The sequence below is a fragment of the Xenopus laevis genome, chromosome 9_10L, assembly GCF_017654675.1.
Source record: "Xenopus laevis strain J_2021 chromosome 9_10L, Xenopus_laevis_v10.1, whole genome shotgun sequence".
Taxonomy (NCBI): domain Eukaryota; kingdom Metazoa; phylum Chordata; class Amphibia; order Anura; family Pipidae; genus Xenopus; species Xenopus laevis.
The window spans coordinates 77,678,464-77,699,186 of NC_054387.1; the positions used below are offsets into that span (position 1 = coordinate 77,678,464).

The 20,723-nt window shown below is 38.4% G+C and overlaps 1 protein-coding gene across 1 annotated transcript in view; it reads left to right on the plus strand.

Annotated features, from left to right (window-relative positions):
* Nucleotides 1-19,501, plus strand: part of pde11a.L (phosphodiesterase 11A L homeolog) — a 217,881-nt gene extending 198,380 nt beyond the window's left edge. The window contains exons 18-20 of the mRNA XM_041576061.1: nt 1,624-1,698; nt 2,527-2,610; nt 18,650-19,501. Coding sequence (XP_041431995.1) covers nt 1,624-1,698; nt 2,527-2,610; nt 18,650-18,823 — 333 coding nt within the window. The 3' untranslated portion in view covers nt 18,824-19,501. The remainder of the gene's footprint in view (nt 1-1,623; nt 1,699-2,526; nt 2,611-18,649) is intronic.
* Nucleotides 19,502-20,723: the final 1,222 nt, after the last annotated feature.

Here is a 20,723-nt window from a genome sequence, read left to right on the forward strand (position 1 = left end):
ATATTGTTACTGCTACTTTTTATTACTCATATTTCTATTTAGGCCCTCACCTATTGATATTCCAGTCTCTCATTTAAATTAGTGCATGTTTGATAGGTTTATTTGGATCCTAGCCACCAGATAGCTGAAATTGCAAACTGGAGAGCTGCTGAATAGAAACCTAAATAACTCAAAAGCCACAAATAATAAAACATGATAACCATTGCAAATTGTCTCAAAATATCACTCTCTACATCATACTAAAAGTTAATTAAAATGTGAACATCCCCTTTAAAATGGACACTATGCTCCTCTTCAATATATCTTCATAGCCCCAAATATATATATATAATAATCCCACAACCATACTTTTAATATATGTGGCTGTTGTTTTACATACCTACATTTCTAGAGCAAGGATGTTCTTGGAGGCAGATTGTGACACTTCAAAATACCCACAGTCTGCACAAGGGCCTATAGATTTGTAATTTTTGCAATGTTTCTGAATAAATATGCAGAAAAGTCCTCATAGATTTTGAACATATAAATGGAAGCTGCCATATTGCCTACATTCATATGTATAAACCCAAATATACTGTACAAGAAGCTATGCTATCCTTTGCTTTCAGTTTAAAGTAGAATGATGTAATTTATATCCTGAATTTACTGTACCAGCCAGTAATAATCTAGCTGGATCTTAATGGACCATCTGTTGAGGGTCAGTGACACTGCACATGCTCAGTATGCTCTGGGTGATAAATAGATAGATAGATGGATGGATGGATAGTGAATATTATGCATATTGTGAGTCAAACCCTAAATTCAGGTAACTGACTGCAGCCCAGAGTGTTTGCTGAAAAGTAGCAGAAAAGAAGGTGGGGACATCTTCACATGTACAGATCTTTACTGCTAATAGGCTGTAGTTACCTTAATCTGGTGCAGAAGCCCAAAGCGTAACGTGTCACTTTTTTTCTAGCCTTCTACTTTTTTAAGCCTTAGTTCTCCATTAAAGGAAAATACACAGAACCTGTACATAAAACAAATATAATACCTCCCTTCAAATATGGCTGTTGTGTGTTTACACTTTCTGTCCTTTGTCCTTCATATATATTCTTTTTCATTCCACTCCACCCCCATCTTTCTTCAAAAAATATCTATGATTATACAAATGCAGTAGCTAAACGCAGTTATCTATGCAGTATTATTTTTTGATGGGAAAAAAAGCTAATACTTAAGATTCAAACTAAATTGGATGCTCTAATCTTTCCTTTATAACGTATCCCATCTTTCAGGGAGCTTGTATTCTTGCATTATGGAGATACCTCCGGCACTGTCACACGCTGACATTGATGAATACGTTCCCGCATAGTTTTTAAATTTGAAGGCTTTCCACTCATTCAGTCAAATGTCTTCCTTGGCCATGACATCCTGAGGGTAATATGAATGAGCAGAATGAATACTGATTAGCAGGCAGCGAAGGATCAGGCAGAAAATGACTTCATCACACATTTACATTTTGTGGAGGAACTTTGAAGAGTAGATTCAGTGATGGGAAAGTCATGTTATTTGACAGATGAGGATACCATAGAGGTTATATAACCGACAGCATCAAACTACATCTCAAAGTGCCATTTTGTGTTTTAGGTGGCTGAGTTGGTAACCAGTGAGTTCTTCGAACAAGGAGACCGTGAACGATTAGAACTCAAACTGACACCTTCAGTAAGTTATATGTATATGAGATGGTCATTCCCTTTTTCTACTTCATAGCAGTATGGCCCCAGTCAATAATCCCACAACCATACTTTTCAAAATGTTCTTTATCCATTAGCAGTCCAGTACTTCTACCCCTGCCCATACTAAGGTAACCCTGCTCATAGTAAATTAACTCTGCAGACTTTAACAAGCAATCTCCAATTACTAAAACCTACAAATATATGAAATAGTGTGACCCTAGTGTAAATGATAAGGATTCTGAAAGTTTGATGTGACTGCCAATAAAAAAATATTACCCTAAGTATACATGAGCCTTAATTGTGGTTTAAGAAGCTCAACATGTATTTATTAAAAAGAAAAGAGAACATTTGAGGAAATATCCTTTGACTTTCAAGTGACACTTGACTTTCAAGTGACTGAATTCACAGTGGAGTAAATTTGTTATCTAAGGTCAGTTTAGTTCCAAGACCAAATGCAGTGTCATACAGTCTTTTGAGATGGACATCTGTTCTTGCACCTGTCTTCTTGCCTTAATAAAATGAGAAGGCAAATAAAATGTCCTGTCCTCAAGCATCATAAGGAGTGAGTGTGTTCTGGATAGGAACCCAGTGGCACTGGGGATGGTACAATTGTGCTTTGAGACCCCTTTGTACTGCAGTGGGATATCCATAAATATGGACTCATGGTGAAGCCTGAGGACACTGAGAATCTGTGATAAATGAACTAAAGATTGACGTGAGCTGCCCGCTGGACAACTGCAACATTGATTGAATTATTGCTTCTGAATGATAAGGCCCTACACAACTTATCATGTCATTTCTTTTCTGTATCCAGGCCATTTTTGATCGTAATAGGAAAGATGAGCTTCCTCGATTACAACTTGAATGGATTGACAACATTTGTTTTCCTTTATATGAGGTGAGTGATCATTTATCCTATTCGCTAGGATCAATAACAGTTATTTCCTATTTAATTTAGATCAGACACATGTCCAGTATAAAGGCTTACAATAGTCCAGAAATGATAGTGGGTCAATAGCAAAGAAGACCTTCAAAGAAGTATATGATACATCAAAGTCTGGGGTGTAAATGGAACTGAACGATGGCGCCCACTGACTTTTAGTTGTGGCATTTGTCCTAAGGAAAGTGTCACCTTTTTTTTAGAGGAACTGCCTGATAACTGGGCTCTTAAACATCAATCCATTGCATGTATGGCCAACACATGTGAGAGCATTATAATTATGAAATTGCCCTTCTATTTCCAGTAAGAGTACCTCCATCTAAGAAGCACAAGCAGCTTAAAGCCAGTGGAAAGTATAGACTGTGTTTATCCTTTAAGAATATGCCCAGTATATCATTGTACCATTTATTTAGTATTTATTTAAAACAGTATCAAAACACCTTAAATATAACATTATTCGTCAACTGTGCTAAGCTCAAATATTCACATTCATCAAAGGCAGCCATGGTGTATGTGTGTATTTACATCCCTTCCTATTAAATTTGTAAACCAATGTTCTAGTTTCATTTTGGTTTCTGTACATTGCAAGACTAGTTTTACAAGAGATTTCTTTTAATTATCACGGACATGGAAATGAGCATAGCATGCAGGGAGCCTTAAATGCCTACGCTTTGGATTCGGGCTAGTTTGAGTTGTACAGCACAGCTGACCCCTAGCAGGATTTCCTAAGGGAATGCAGTGATGTCTGTCATTCCGTCTTGCTGCAGCCTCTATACATGCTGTGCAGCTATTAGTTTGATGTTCAGATAAAGAGGAAACAACACAGCAGTAGAACTTGAAAAGAGTGCTTTAAATGCCTTTGGGGAAGTTAAAAGCCTGATGTCACAAGATGAAGCCATGTAAACCTACCTCCTACATTAAAAAAGATGATTATTGCCCAGCTTACATCTACTCCGACAATTCACATCTCATCTGCCTTTTGCACTCACATAAAGGGAAATCAGAGCCAGTGGCTCCTGTATGAGAAAAACTTTCTGTAAAACATATAAATGTAAAAGTATTGCTTCCTCAGCCTGACTTTCGCTACTTGCATTTGATTTTGGGATTTAGAAGATGTATGATATAGTGCCACCTCATAATTACTTGAAATATGACTCAACAAGCACTGAACTTATATACATAGACTCAAAAAATAGTTTTGATATATATATATTTAGCTTTTCTCTTCTTACAGTTATTTTAGGGAATCATAAAACATGTTGAGTCTGGTTTCACATGGCAGCTGATGATAACAATGCATTGGTTGTCACAGGGGTGGTCACAGCAGATCTCTGGGGTTGGCAAAGAATGCAAACTGATTGATAAAACTCAGAAATGCTAGGAGATAGATGTTGCCTCTTACAGCATATTCTCCTCCTAGCTATTTAGCATATTACTCTATCATGCCTGATGTACAGTAAATGTGCAGATTGCTCATGGTTCTTGGTAGACCTGACTGCAAATGAAAATGTCATATAAATCAATTCCCAACTTAGAGATCCCTTTATGTCAAAATATTTTTAGAGTAAGTATTAGATAATTCTCTTTCACCTGTCAATTGTTATTCTTGGAGCTCATGTGTCACACGAGTACTTGTGATTCACCACCCAAGTTAGGAAGTACATTTTTATGAATTAAATAATGCATATTTAGAGGACATTTCTGGTGGATTCTGTCCAACTCATCATAAACATTGCATTTTGCAGTTAAATTTTTGACCAATTTGTACATGTAATGTAAGGGTCATGGTGTTGCAGATGAAGCAAAGTAGCATTATCTTAAGTGTTGCTTTAATGGAAGTGGGGAGTAGGGTCTGATAATCAGTTAGGTCTTTAAACCAGTAAGGCAGTGCTGTTCAACTGGAGGCCTGTGACCCCCCCTTGTGTGGCTCCCACATGAAAGCCTGCCTGCTGTGACTGCTTACCTTGTGTAAGCTTCAAAATATACTGAGATTAACTGGCCGCTGCATTATTTACATCTTAAATTCAGACAGTAAACTCCTGCATTGTTTATACCAGTAGTCACCCCTGCATTGATCATACCTGTGACATCTCTATTGTTCACACCCCTAAAGCCCTGTACTGTTCACATCTCAGACACAGACTGAAAGTGCCCTCATTGTTCACCTGTTCACATACCATACAAACTGCTGTAGGGGCATCAGCATTGTGTCACTGTATGTAGTACAGTATGAACAGTTCATCTTAGAGTGGTCCTGATAGGTTTACCTGTCTCCTGCTGTATTCTGCCTTCCACACTTTCCCTGTGTTTGCCATACTGTGCCTGCCCTATGCTTCTTGTGTGTGCCATACTGTGCCTGCCCTATGGAAATACTTGTTAGTGGTCCCCAATGTGTTTAATCATGTGCTGGGGGTTGCTGTGTTATTCACAGGGGAGAATGATGCATATGGATTTAAGGGAATGTCTTTATATGATTTAATAAACTTATTTCACATACGAGTGATATCCCTGCAGTGAGCACCAACCTTTAGGTTTTTAGGTGTGCTACCAACATTAATGGGCATGTTCTTAAAATCTCTTGTGGTAACATGGGTGTGGTCTAAAGTGGGTGTGGTTTAAAAACAGGGAGTGGTCAACACTGGCTTCTATTATCGGCCCTCCACCATGTAGGCCAGAAAAATTTCGGCCCTCGGTACCACAGAAATTTGACAGCACTGCAGTAAGGTATTAAATATATTGGAACAGTGTTGATTTCCAGGAACACTTAGAGTTCTGGTGGGTTTCGTGGGGGTTACATACTGGTGGTTTTTTTGTAATACAAACACGGTAAACTGGATATTATTTAATATCAGTCAATAAGAATGCAATAAAATGGATGTTATTCTACTTTACCTTCCATAACTGGGCAGATAAAAAGCTGACTGTGGGCACATAGTCTTAGCAAGAGCATTTTGGAGAATTTGAGATACTAGAGACACTTGAGAAAGGGCACACCAGGCCGAAACATGTTTTGTGAACTGCAGTCCACAAATAAGATCAAATCACAGCAGTATTGCTTGGAGTGCTCTCCTTAATTACTGGATTTGAGATAACTTAAGGGATAGCGGTTCCCTGGTTAAGGATTGATGCACTTTTGCATGAATTCATCAGAAGCAAAGCATAAGAACATCTCCCTGGAAGTTTCAAGCATTTTGGAGAAAACAATTTTGCAGTTGTTCAGCGTGGCATAGTTACAAGTTACAAAAGCCTGCCTGTATGGCTAAAAATGAGCAAATTTCACAGCTTTCCAATGGAATTGCCAATCCAGTCATAAACAAAGATCAGTTTTGGTACAAACTAACAATGTACAGTTCTCAAATGCCATTTGCATCAAATACAAGTCTAGTAGTCTAGACCAACTTTACACAATGTAATTTTTGGGGGGTGACGTAGATACATTACCATTCTTTTGTTTTTAAACATCAGTGATCAGGCACAGATCACGTGACACTACAGAAGACTCCATGAACATGTAGAGCACAATGTAACATTTAAAAATGTAATATTATGTTTGTACAACACCACAGTATGTTCCTCAGCGCCACAGGCATAATTAAACACTTTTTTTGTCTTGTTTTCATCATCAGGTCGCATAAAAAGTTAAAAAGCTGAAGAATGATAGCGATATCAGACTAATGCCAATGTTGTAATGAAACGACAGTCAGCCTCTGTTCTTACCAGAACGAAAATCAGATTTCAGTGATTAATTGCACTATGTGGTGAGAATGCCACCAGCTAGTACAGCAATTATCTAGAAATTATGCTACTTTTTTAACTAAACAAGCATGAAATTGGTCTTTTAATATGTGTTCTCATACATGAGCCAATAATAACGTTAGCTGACTTTCTTTGGGAAATAAGCTCACTTGGCAGTGTTAGAATGAGAATGGGTGTAATGTGTGGCACAAAAACAAACTGTTCTGATATGACTTGAAGTCTTGAAGTATTACAAGTAAGATAAAGGAAGCAAGGGTTTATGTAGATAAAGAGCCTATTTGGTTATTGAGCATTGGTATAGCAAATAATACAGGGAGCCATTTTAGGATCAGGAACGGTATTATTTGTTGGTGTTGAGGGTGTACTGTACTGGATAATAACTGGAACAATGCTGCAGATTAATGATAGAACATTAACCAAGTACCTATATAGATATATATATATATAATGATGCAAAGCTGCCATTAGTTTCAGTTAGGGTCTTTACTTTTTACATTTCTAGTGATCAAAAGTGGTATAGCATATTGTCTTGATCTTTAAGAGCTTAGGCGATCTTATTTAGACCAGGAAGGGGTTTGGTGCAAGAAGCAACAGAAATGCTCTGCTCACATTGTAGGCATTGTCACAATTATGACTAATAAACACAATGGGTTTCAACCAACTGATACCTACTGATTTCTCTTATGTTTGTTCATACTTTTGCTGTAGTTGGTGTAATATCTGATTGCTCTACTTGCTCTATTACCCTCAACCTAAAGCTGGCCATACGCTGCGCTTGACATGCTTATACGCACTAAAGATACGCTTGTTTATTGAGGTTGCCACATGGGTGGATCTTGACCTGTTTTGGCCACCCACATTCTGGGCCAAATTAGTCTGATCCAATAATTGGTCCCAGGGTCAACAATTGTATCATAGAGAGGGGCCTACAGACTAATTAAGGACCACATCAACATGCCTATATATATATATATATATATATATATATATATATATATATATATATATATATATATATATATATATATATATCTTACTTCAGTGTTCTCCCTTCTTCCTTACTAAAGGTGGCCATAGACACAAAGATTCTATCATACGAATCGAGGATTCGTACGATTTTCGGATCGTGTGTGGAGTGTGCCGACATTTTTCGTCCGGTGAAGATTGGTCATTTGGTCGATCAGACAGGTTTGATTTTGACCCGATCAATCCCGCCGGAGCCCATTGCGCATCGTAATCGGATTGTTCGGCCATACTGCTGAACATTCAGATTACCCCCCCCCTGATATAGCTATGCTCATTAATGGCATATCGGACAAAGATCTGCTTGTTTGGCAATGTCGCCAAACGAGCGGATCTTTGCGTCTATGGCCACCTTAAGACCTTTGTTTCAGGCTTCTATTCTATTTGCATCTAAATATATTAGTTGGAGGTCACCACTGAGTTGTAAACCTTCTAACCTTGCCCATTTTACATTTGGTTAAATACAGGTGAGCAAACATAAATCTATTAAAATAAGTGCAAATAACACAATGATGGCAGATCTCACCAAGTGCTGCTAATACAACAAAGATATTATTTGTTCAGATTTGATTTATTTCTGTCATAAACTGTGTAACTGAGTCCATAGTATTAACACTGGGAGGTATTATGCAAAATGCAAAGGTTTTTTCATGAGTGAAAAAGCTGCAATGCACGCAAGATGCAAAGAAAATGAAAAATAAAGTAGACAAGTTGAGATTGAAAAGACAGCTTAGAAAACAGACTGGGAGACTGTAAGACACATCTAAAAGATGATGAATGGATGACTATATCACCATTCTATTTTCAGGAAAGACAAATAGCCAAATGTACTGCATCAGAAGGGGTCTAAAAACTATGATGGATTAAGCACTTCAGCTTCAAAGGAGACTTAAACATATCTGAATCCTTCTAGCCTTCATAGCTACAAGCAGGTAAATCAGAGGGAAACGTAGCATTGGATATGAGATTAATACCAATGGAAGACTTTTCTTAAGAGGTTTGCTAACAGAAGAAAAGGACATTTCTTTTTAGTATAAATGTTGAAAAGAATAGGGTTTGTTAGCTCAGATGTAGAGATATAATATTAAGAAAGGTAATGTTTGAACCTAAAACCTTCTGTGATGAGAATGAGAATACTATTACTCACAGTATTGCAAATAGGAACAGTTTCCTCTCCTCACTCAACCTCTATTCTCCTATTTTCTTTTCTTTAGATACTATAACCTATTATTCCATCTATTTAGCCTCTTTATTCTCATAGGCAATGACCATGAAATAGGCCAAATGTTTAGAAGCAAAAGGCCCACTGACACCTTGGCCCACCGGGAGTTTTCCTGGTATCCCAGTGGTCCAGACACTGTTCATAAACCCATTTTAGAGGGGATGTTCTGTAAAAGTCTCCCATTGTACTTCTCTGCTATATAACTGTATAACTGATATAACTGTTTAGGTGGTCTCATATATGTTTCCAATTATTAGGAATATTTTGTTTAATAAACATATGTTTAGAATCCACTTAGACAGTCAAGGTGCAGATAGTCAGCTCCTTGGGTTAGAATAGTGCCTATTCTTTCTACAGTACTGCAAAGACCAACAAAGAACTTCAGGAATGATTAATATAAAAGAAAGCTCATTCAATGTTTAAAACACAAACCACCATAGGGTTAATATCAAAACTACCTTTTATTTAAATTGTTATCTGGATGTCCAGCCAATAATTAATTGATAGGTTGCAATTCTTCTCTTCATCTCCTTCATTTCATGGTAAAAGTTATAGCGCCTCCCGTTTTGTATGCAAAGCGCATTGCCCGACTGTTTAAATCACACGACTTTTATTGTGGAATAAAGTTCAGGAGGAGGCCAATAGATTTCTGGGCAAGACTTGTTAGAACAGCAGGTCTGTGAATTAAAACACTGAAGATCCATTCCTGGGACATGCACTGTAGGAGCTTAATCTTTTTCATAATATATGGATGGAGTCCGTTAGCCCCTTGAGTGTGATGCAAACTAATTTATTAGGAAAGATTTGTTGAAACCCGGCCAGTGCTGCAGATATTGGAATATGGCCCAACTCTTGATATATAAATATGTTTCCTAGGGCAGATATTGTGATTCATTGAGTGCCTTTTCAACAATATGACAGATGCATACAAATACTGTATCTGAAGATATATGTGGGTTATACCCTGCAATGTTTTATAACAAAAGTACCTGGTGTAAGAATATAAAGCTAAAGCCTACATAATTTTACAGGAACATTATCCTATATTTAAAGCAACATTTTATTTATTAAGCCTCAATTTTTTTATCATTGAGTTTTTAAAGGGGAAAACTTAAATTTTTAGAGGGAAAAAAACCCTTCAATGTTTAGAGATTTATACCCCAAAAATCTGAATTTGAAAATGCTCCAGCTAAAACCTGTCAGGACATGTAGGAGTCAATGGCTTATGTCCCTGAAGATGTTTCATGACATCATGATCTGCTCTAGTTTTTATTTGATAATCTGATAAATTCAAGTTGTTGTAGATCAAGTGTACAAGAGGTTTCTTCACAGATGCATTGAACTACATGTTTTGGTTCTAAACATGTAGGGGTAAGGGATTCAGAGAATATTCCCATTTATGGATGGCGAATCCTTAATTGACAACTAGAATTAAAATCAATGGGGGTGCCAAATGTTAGGCACGCCCCAGTTATCATAATTGCATACCTGATGCCCCAGGCCACTGCACCATCCCGGGGTACTTCTGAAAAACATTTTGCACCAACCTGTGATTTTAACTTTTGTTCTACTTTAAGGCAAAGAACAGTTATTGTAACCAATTAAGAGAGAAAGCAAGAGCAGTATGGAGCATGGACAGAACAAGGCAGGAGTGGAATGGAGAGGTCATAGAAACAGGGCAGGAGCAGGATGGCCTTGTAGAGACAGGGCAAGAGTGACAGAGAGACAGAGTGGCCGTAAAAACAGCACACAACAGGAGAAACAAGACAAAGCAGGAGCTGGATGGAGCTGGTGTAGAGACGGAACAGATGTAGGACAAACTCAGCACAGGGACAGGACCAGGCAAAACTGAAGCAGGAACATGACAGGAGCAGGAACAGGAATAAGGCAAAAGTGGTGTGAATAGTCACTGTGCTCAAGCTACCGGAAGCCAATGCTCAGGCAAGGAAGTGATGCAGAGATGTATTTATATAGGGCACAGCTACTGCACCTGTGCACAATTGCACAATTTAGTATCATTAGCAAAATAGAGACAGTACTTACAATGCCCACCTCCAGGTCAGTAATATCAAAAAACTAAAATGTTTTAAAGTAATGAAAATATAATGCAGTGCAGTGCTGGGCCAAGGCGACTGGGCGCCGTAGACGATCTGGCTGACCATCGCACTCAGTGTGCGCACACATGCACAGAGTGCCAGAGGAGAGGGCAGGGGAAAGCGTCAGAGTGGAGAGCACCGGAGGGGAGATCGTCGGAGGGGAGGGTAGAGGGAGGGGAAAGAGCAGGAGGGGAGAGTGAGAGCAAATAGCCTCTACTGGTACCTTTAAGAGCCGAATTTCCGGTTTTGAAAGCGTAAATTCGGCTTTACTAGAGCGAGAGAGCGCAATTGCGTTCTTCGCACTAGTGTTCCTGCCAGCGAGGGGGGCGGCATTTGAGGAGCCGCCTCAGGCGGCTTCCTCATAAGAATCGGCTCTGCAGAAGACGGTACCTGCCCAGGGCCCCCCTTTCGTTGCGCTTTGGCAGGTGCCTCTTCTGCCTACCCCTAGTTCCGGCCCTGATGCAGTGTTGCCCTGCACTGGTAAAACTACTGTGTTTGCTCCAGAAACACTACTATTGTTTATTAAATAAGCTGCTGTGTAGCATTGGGGGCAGCCATTCAAAGAAGAAAAGGCTCAAGTTACACAGCAGATGGAAGATAAGCTCTGTAGAACACAATGGTGTTATCTGTTAGCCACTATTCATATAGCCTTTTTTCAAGTGTTGTCATTGCTACACAGCAGCTTGTATATATGAACTATAGTAGTGTTTCAGCCAGTTCTTACATATATGTTCCTTCATTTAATCATTACCTTCTGTGTGGTACTGTATCATATGCTTTAGTAGATCACATTATTAGTTTTGCACCTATTAGGGCAGTCAAACATAAGGAAATTAGTTGCCTGTGATAATGATCTCCTCATCCATGGGCAACTAATCTCCAGCAAATATGTTCCTACCGGCAATAATGTAAATCACAGGTATGAAAACATGATAACATTATTGCTTGTGGGAACGCATATGCCCGCGGTCCAAGAGACTGTGAAAAAAAAAACACTCTACCTGGCTGACCAATAAGGCTGTCGAGAAAGCAAGGTGAAAACATGAGGATGAGAGACAAAAACTTGCTGGCTTCACTACTGGTCCAGTGGTTAAAGAGTGAGCAACCATGAGGTTCCTGGCTTGATTCCCAGCAGAGCCAGAGTGTAATTCATCCCTGAATAAAATGCTTGTACATGTGATTTGAAAGACTCTCTAGTTAATATTTTGTGCTATAAGTTAATGCATCAGTATCACATTTGTGCTGGGCTGCAGTGGTAACTTTTTGGCACCCCCCTGTAAGCTAACCAAGCAATGAAGTTCAGAATCAGTGACAAGTAGTGATGGGCGAATAAATTCGCCTGGTGCGAATTCGTGGTGATTATTAACCGCCGTCAAATAAATTCGCAAAACTCCAACGAAAATTCACTGGTGTTAAAAAAATTTCGACGTGTGTCCGAAAAGTCATTTGCGTCAAAATCACTGCACATCAGCACTATTCAGACGCCCGTTTCGTGAATTTCATGCAAAATTCGCAAATTTTTCACCAAATCGAATCGAAATTTGCCCATCACTAATGACAAACATCATTAATTGCTCTGTAAGTAATTTACACTAAAGCCCCATTTTATGTTTTCAGGGAACTAGAAAAAAATGGTGTAAAATGTAGAAAAATTTAAATCAGGGAAATTCATCATGCATAATTTATAGATGGGACCACAAAAAAGAGGGGATACTTTAAATCAGGGGATGTAAAATTGAGATTTCACTGTAGTTATAAAGGGCCAAGTACAGAGCCCTGTGGTACTCCAATGTGGTCCAGTTAGAAAATGTTCCCTTTACCACCACTCCTTGTTAATCTTTCTGTGTTGTACTGTATTAAATGCAAAGTCAAAGTAGATTACAGGGTCGGCACTAGTGGTAGGCAGAGTAGGCGCCTGTCTAGGGGGCAATCATGGGGTGGGAGTACTTTTAAGGGGATTTTTTTTCTTTTTTTTTTAAACCCTGGTTTGCTTGGCCTTTAATAGTTTTCAATTTTATAAAATAATTGTTTCAAACTCCTTTTGCCCCCTTTTGCACTCCCCACCTCCCTGCTAGCACAGGTAAACAGATGGTTAGGGGAAATGTGATGAATTTTTGGCTGCTGCTTTCACAGATACATACAGTATGTGGGAGCAATATTGTGGATTTTTTGGCTGCTGCAGGCACAGGTACAGATTGGGGTTAATATAAGGGATTGGCTACTGCTGGCTCAGGTACATGGGGCAATATGGTGGCTGCTGGCACAAGTACACAGATGTTTGGGGCAATATGAAGGATTTTTATCTCCTGCTGGCATGTTTACAAATTAGGGCCAATATGATGGATTTTTTGGCTGCTGCTGGCATAGGTACAGATTGGGGGGTAACAATATGATGATTGTTTTGGCTTATGCTGACACAGGTACAAGTGGGGGCAATATGATAGGTGCTGGAACAGGTACATGGGGCAACATGAATCGTAAGGTGGGAAATGATAATGTTGGGCCGGGTGTGGGGGGGCCCTTGCCTAGGCTGCCAAAATACTTTGGCCCAGCACTGGTAGATTAGGTTATTATTGTCGCACCTACAGTATTAGGGCAGTGATACACGAGGAGACTAGCTGCAATAAATCTTTTCAACCGTGGGCAACTAATCTCCTGCAAATGGTCTCCCACAGGCAATAATGTAAATCACCTTTGGGAAAACATATGAGTTGCCTAGTTTTCCCAAAGTCTCTCAAAGTTGCATTGCTTCACATTATCACTGGTGGGAACAAATTTGCAGATTAATCGCCCACGTTGGAAGAAACTAATCTCCTCCTATGTTACTGCCCTTACCAAGATACTGTGAAAAAAACAAATCTCAATATTTAACAGTTGTAGCAGTTAGTGTAGCTAACAAAATATATGTGAACCCTTGACAGACAATATCATTTTTAATTGCCATAGTAGATCTTTTGAAGTAAAGGCCATACACACTGTAAAATTATATGTACCAGGCACCTCTTGCTAATAAAAGAACAGATTACTTTAAAATCGAATTCTCTTGAATTAATAACTTGATTGAAATCTATTATCTATGCACTTCTGCTTCAGAGCTGTTGCAGTGCCGATTGGTAAACAATTTTACTCTATTTTATTCTATTCTAATTATTAAATATTATTATAATATTCAGATTTATGTTAGATAAACTCAAAGATAAAAAGGAGTACTGGTCTGTTAGTTACTTATTTTCCATCACTTTTAGATTAGATTTTACTAATGTATAAGGAGCAAATTACCACATATGCTTTATTCTGCCCTCAACCAAATGCAGAGCATGCAATACATATCTTCTCATTTATTGGTAAGCAAAGTCCTGATTCTTTGACTTATTGTACCCTGGAATGAGACGATTAACGACAGAAGGTACAGTGTTAAAAAGATAAATGCCCTTTGCCTATCAACACACAGGAATAATACATAATAAAACAAAGTTCTTCAAGTGCAGGCACTGCATAAATCTGATTGGATGGTGCCCAAATAAACTTAAATGGCTTGAGAAGTAAACTCCTAATTGATATCCCAGGCAGGTGCTAGAGACGTAATTCAGTAAATGTTCAAGAACCTGGCAAGGAAGAGAAAAATGTGTTGCTTTTGAGATAATTTCCCAGAAGCTTCATAAAAGAAAATTGATTACAGAAATTTAATAAGTGCAGCCGAGTCAGAAATGTAGTAATCAAATGAGTTTTTAATTAGATATCAGGTAAAAAAGGGGTCATTCTAATTTGTGGAGCTGATATCAGATGTGATTTTGGTATATTAGCATTTTTTAATCTCATTTTTGTGAGAATTTACAGCACGCTGGCACCGGGATGGGGTGGGCCACTGGGGCTGCGGTGTCAGTTACATTACCCACACATGGTGGCAAATAAAAGTGAATTTGAACATTGATTTTGCAGTGTAAAGTATATATATATATATATTTAAATCTTCATATGGAGTGTGAGTCTATGTGAAGATTTATGTAGAGATTTGACCCAGCACCCACAACGACATATAAAATCCGGATCAGAGTGCGGCTGTATATAAATATTTATATATATATATCGGATAACTGCAAACTTATGTATAAAATGTAACTGAAATAAATAATGCATAAGGAACAGTATTATTTCAGCTATTATCCTCGGTCCTCACCCCCCCCCTTCCACAAGCGTGCATACATGCATGCGATATTACGCTGGGGAACTATGCCTTCCTAATGCGGCTGGGCGCCATGCCTCCCCTAAACTTTCGCCGCTGCCCTAGGCCCGTGCTTTGCCACAAATCAGGGCCTGCTTAAGGGCATATTTATTATGCTGTGTTAAAAATGGCAGGATAACACACCACACATCGCCCGGCTTTGCCATGTAAAAAACAGTGTAAAATACGGCATTTCATTTCATAGAGAGCCTTTCGCTGGAAGCAATGTAAAATAACGGCGGCAAATCTGGTGTTTGTATGGTGTAGATACCATCATGTGGTATTTTACACCATTTTTTTTCATCGAATTTAGTTTTACACAGCATAATAAATATGCCCCTAAGAAAAAACATGTAAAGATTTTACGTCGATTTGTATGCCGTTTTTTACACAACGAAGCCTGGCTCATGTGTGGTGTACTATACTGCTGTTTTTTTACACAGCATAATAAATATGCCCCTATATCATTAGCATTGTTAGCATTGTTTTATAAGAACAATTCCCTTAACATAGACAAGCAATATGGCATTTCCCCTGTATAAGTATAAATGCAAATATACAGCGATATACAGTCGGGCTGGCCAACCGGTGTACTAGGAAAACTCCGGGTGGGCCCAGGTGCTTCCTACCATTTCATGATCATTCCTTATTTCTTTATAGGAAAAAAATCCATTATAATTGATGAATATAGTTAGTAGATATAAAAGACTAGGAGGATAAAGATGTGAGGAAAGGAGGAATAATCGTTTGGAAAGTGGGCCTCTGTAGGGCCCCTGGCATCACAGTCCGACACCGAGTGAAAGGTTCTTAATAATCTGTAAACTTTACATTCTAATTAAGAAAATGACATTTCTGGTCCGGATAACATTGAATCTTTTGGATTGTTTGGGTCATTTATTTAATGGTCCGTCTCTAAAACACAATGGAGACTGATTTTCAAGGAAGAGCAAAGTTAACATTATCTAGATATTTAAGTTTATTAAACAACAACATCATTAGTTTGTGCCCTGATATTAATATACAGTAAGGTTGTCCTGCTCCAGATTACACAGCAAGGTAAGTAGAGGAGTCTGTGGACTAAGTTCCACATGTAGGGCTTCATACAAAGTCTTAAGGTGTTACTGGGTTGCTGAGAGCTGCAAGTCAGCCATGGCTGGGGGGTCGGAAGTTGGACATCACTGATGTATATGTACCCCTACTTTTAAGTCTTTTAAATCTATATCACCATGAAATTCCATGACCATTGGCCCAGTGGGCTGGGTCTATTCACACAGGTCATGGAGCTTGAAAGTGAGTTCTCTGCAGTTGATCTGCTGCACTAGAGCTGATGAGAGATTGTGATTCTTTAACCTGGGTAAGGTACTTCAGGAAATTCCAAAGGCTTATTTATCCCACAAGTCACAATTATTTCTTTGCAAACTAGCAATGACATATGTTGTGGGAAGTGCCTCTCACATCTGTATGATATCAGCCAGCACCGCAATGATTTAATTAGATTGGCTACCATCAGTTTTCCTGTGTGCTGGTATCTAATGACAATTTATCAAGTCATTACTTCACAATTAATTAGGCAATGTTGTGTTAGTGAATGAACTATAAAAAATCCATATGGGAAGATAAAGGGACAGGATTCAGCTGTAGTTTATAACGTTATGGCACACGTTCGAGAAGAGGAGGCAATCAAACTGGAGCAAATGGACATTACATTCCCCAGTCCCTATTTTAGAGAAAACAGAAACAAAAATTGTAGAATTTAGATCTAAGTTATTATATTAAAAATGTAAATGTGTTTTGATGAGAAAAATTCTATCCAATTTTTTCACATTTTCTGAGATATATATAAAAATATATATAAAATATATATAAAATTAGGAGCACTCACGGGTATCGTGAATTAGAGGTTTTATTGTAGTTTTACAGACTACCCCACATATATATAGATATATATATCTATATATATATCCTAAGCAGCCGCACTCCAATCAGGACTTTTTTTGGTGAATCTGGGTGCAGGGTTTATACAAATATGTTGAAAGACTCGCACTCCACTGTGATCAATCAAATTGCTTTCAATGCGTACATGTCATATATCTGCCGTTTTGGTCCACATTTGAAAAAGTCCCAAATGTGCGTCAAAACATATATACGTCATGTACGCAATAAAAGCAATTTGATTGCTTATATATATATATATATATATATATATGCTGATGGATTTCTTTTTTTAATCATCATTTACTTTCAATGGATCCTTTTGAAAAATCTTCACAATGAACAGTGGGCAGTTTTATGGAACCGAAGAAAAGACAGAAATACAGTTTAAAGGGAACACACACATATAGTCCTCTGAGCTATAACATTAACCTAATAAAGTCTAGCAATAGAGGATAAAGAGGAGAGCTAGGACAACTTCTTGAATAGTGATAAGGGATCATTCACTCACTACACTGCATTTGGGGGCGCAGACATTTTCCCGTCCTCCTGTTCACATTTCCTGCCTTCTGTTCTGAATCAAGCGCTGCTGCACCTATTGATGCAGGGTAACCCTGGAGCTTACTTCAAACCAGTGGTCTGCTCTAATTGGGACAGCAAAGCACCAAAAGAATCATAAGCATAATGGTAGTATATATTAGTCACCCTCTGGCAGGGCATAAATAGGGATCTCCCACCAGCAGTAGGGTATTGGGAGCAGGGTATAGGGAAGCGTGGGTCAAACACTAAACCCACCCCACATCCAAGTCCCCAGGTTTTTAAAACAAAACAGCAAGAATGGGTGATGATCAGATTCTGATGCTTCTTACAAAAAAGGTTTCCTTAAGTTAAAGTCTGGTGCTGAGCATAAGGGACTAGTGATGAATGAAATTATTCTCCAAGTTTTGCCATGAAAATGACACCCATAGACTCTAATGGTTGAAAAAAACTATTGTGTGTCAAAAATTCGTCGCTCCTAGACTTCAATGCATTTTGGCGAATTTTCACTGTTTCGAAAATTTTTGTTGAATCGGAAAGGGGCAGATTCACCCATCACTATAAAAGAAACATTTCCCTTCACATATAAAAAATAGCAAGCAAATCTAAGCAGCACAGTTACATAATGGAGGGTGTTGCCACAGTCACACAAAAGTTGTATTCATTTCTGCATCTTTAACATGAAATAGTGGCTCTCCAACTTTTCAAACAAGAAAATCAGCTATTAAAAAATTAAATATGAACATACTTTTTATGGTAAAACCCCTAACTGTATTCACATAAAGACATAATAAGCAGCATATTTTCTATACACAAAGCCCTTTATATCCAAAAAAAAGTTTGCTGAATTAGTTCCAAAAAAGCTTTTTTTTTTACCTTTTCACTATGGCTTCCTGACAAATTGTGAAACCCCCAGAGACCCCTAATTGCTAATTGATGACTAATTATTATAATGAAGTGAGGATTGTCACTTTTTCTTGACTTTCTTGACTTTTGACAACCAGAAATAATGCATTGTTGTCTTCCATTTTAACTGGATCAGACTAAAAAATAAATACATTTTTGGTTTCTCTGTGTGACTTCTAATTGCTATTTCAACCCTATGCTCAAGCCATAATTCATTGTTTCAGCGATGATATGTGCAAACTAGGGAATGTGTTTTTATAAATGGAATACATAGTAATGTGTTGCTTTGTGTATGTTTTGCAGTCGCTAGTCAAGATCAGTGGAAAGCTTAAGCCTATGTTGGACTCTGTGACTACAAACAGAGGGAAGTGGGAAGAACTGCACCAAAAACAGTCTCATGGAATCGCTTCCTCCACCTCTTACCCTACTCCAGCTTCCTCCCCACAGCCAGCTACAGAGTGTCTCTTAAAGACTTAAGCTTGCCAGTCAGCTGCTGCCATGTATAAGAAATTACCCTCAAAGGCTGTCATAAGCTTTGCTGTTTAATTAAGTTACTGCAGCCATGCATTTATAGATGGAGAATAATTCCATTGGTCATGGTTTGGCTTTCGCCTGGAAATTCAGTCAACTAGAGCTAAAGGAAGATGGAACTGTGGTAACAATGAAGCTGTTAAGAGGAGTCGTGAGGTAGACTTGGTGTCCAAGAGCACCTACTTCACCTGTTGATGCTTTGCAACATGTGCTACTTGTTGCTGGGCAAACGATGAAATGCTGTTTTGAAGCTGATGTTGATGGACTACTGACTCGGCCCAATTCATACAGCACAGTTATTACAATGCACAATGTATTCATTACATCCAATAGAATTGCTCAGACTGAATAATGTATATTTTTATTTAGTGTTTGCTTTTTTTCCCATTTAATTGTACAAAACGTTTGCCTGCCTGATGTGGTGTTATTTTTTTTTCTCCTGTAAGTGCTTGCTATATGTTAAAAGGCTTCCAGTGAATTCAGTTTGGCTCCATTTGGCACCACCTAAAAATAATATCAGTGAAATACTGCAATGGCAGCACATAACCACTTTGCCCAAAGAGTAAATACAAACTATGCAGAAAATTTCTACGACATGCGATAACAAGCATATTTTTTTTTCTATTGCTGTTTCAATCTTCATTTTTGCTTCTTCCAGGTTCAGGGGGTTTGAGGGTTGAGAGTGAAGGGGCATTCCTTTCAAAATTAGAATCTCACCATAGCACCAATCTGAGCCCTTGTGTTCTTTGGTATTCATTGTATAGGTGTATTAATCTTGTGTTTTCCCAAATCGCTTCCAGATGGAAATGGCTGCGGATGTGACTGTTACATGTCAGCAAGGGATAAATACCGAAGGGTCAGAGCAGCATCAGACTAGACTTTGACTACCTCCTTTTTTTCCTACTAATGGTTATTTATTGTAAAACTTGCTCTCTCAGACCCAATACAGCCATGTTAACAAACAGGCCAAACATCACATTGATGTATAGCTATTAAACCTTGTGTGTGTCAGGTCAACAGTGTTAAGTGTATCCAGATCTACAGCAGGTGACTCCATAGCCATTTTTCATGATTGTGATTATTTTAAAGGTTACCTACAAAGGTGGCTGCAATTGCTTAAGCCTGATGATTTATAACATGTATGCAAAACAGAGGCTTCCAATCAAAAGTAAAAAAAAAATTTAAAAGCACAATTATTATAAGCCTGCACAACATTTTATGGATATCTAGCATTTTTTACAATAAATGATCTTCATGTATTGTGGTTGCTCAGCAGATATGGGTTGCCTTTGTAAACAAGACAAAAATTGACAATTTGAAAAGGTGTTATGGTGCCAACATGAGGGTAGTCGGTGGAGAGGACCATAATGAACCCAGTTAATACACCATCTTCTTCAGTCTGTCAGTTTTTCTAGAAGATTTGAGGATAAAAACCACGGCTGAAAAGATAAATAATCAGATGTGGTAGGAGGCTTATGCTGTTGCTCAGACACTTCAACCCATTTTAGTACAAGGCACAGACGATTTCTCTGTATATACATTTTCCGTTGGATTCACTGCACAGTAGCCTGTTGCAACACTCGTACTGGTAATAGCATTGCACTTTGATTTTGCACTGGAGTTGTGATAAAGTCAGGAATCAATCAAAGTGGTGATAGTCATTGCTTCAACCTATTTTCCCTGCCCTAGAGTATATTGGTTCTTTTTGTGGGTTAAATATTGAGGGGTCCGTTTACTAAAGTGCGGTAAATCTGACTTTAAGTTTCCGCATGTTATCGCTGAGAATATTTTTACGCCAGAATATTCGCAGCGACTAAGTTTACTAAACAGCGATGCACTCAGAAGT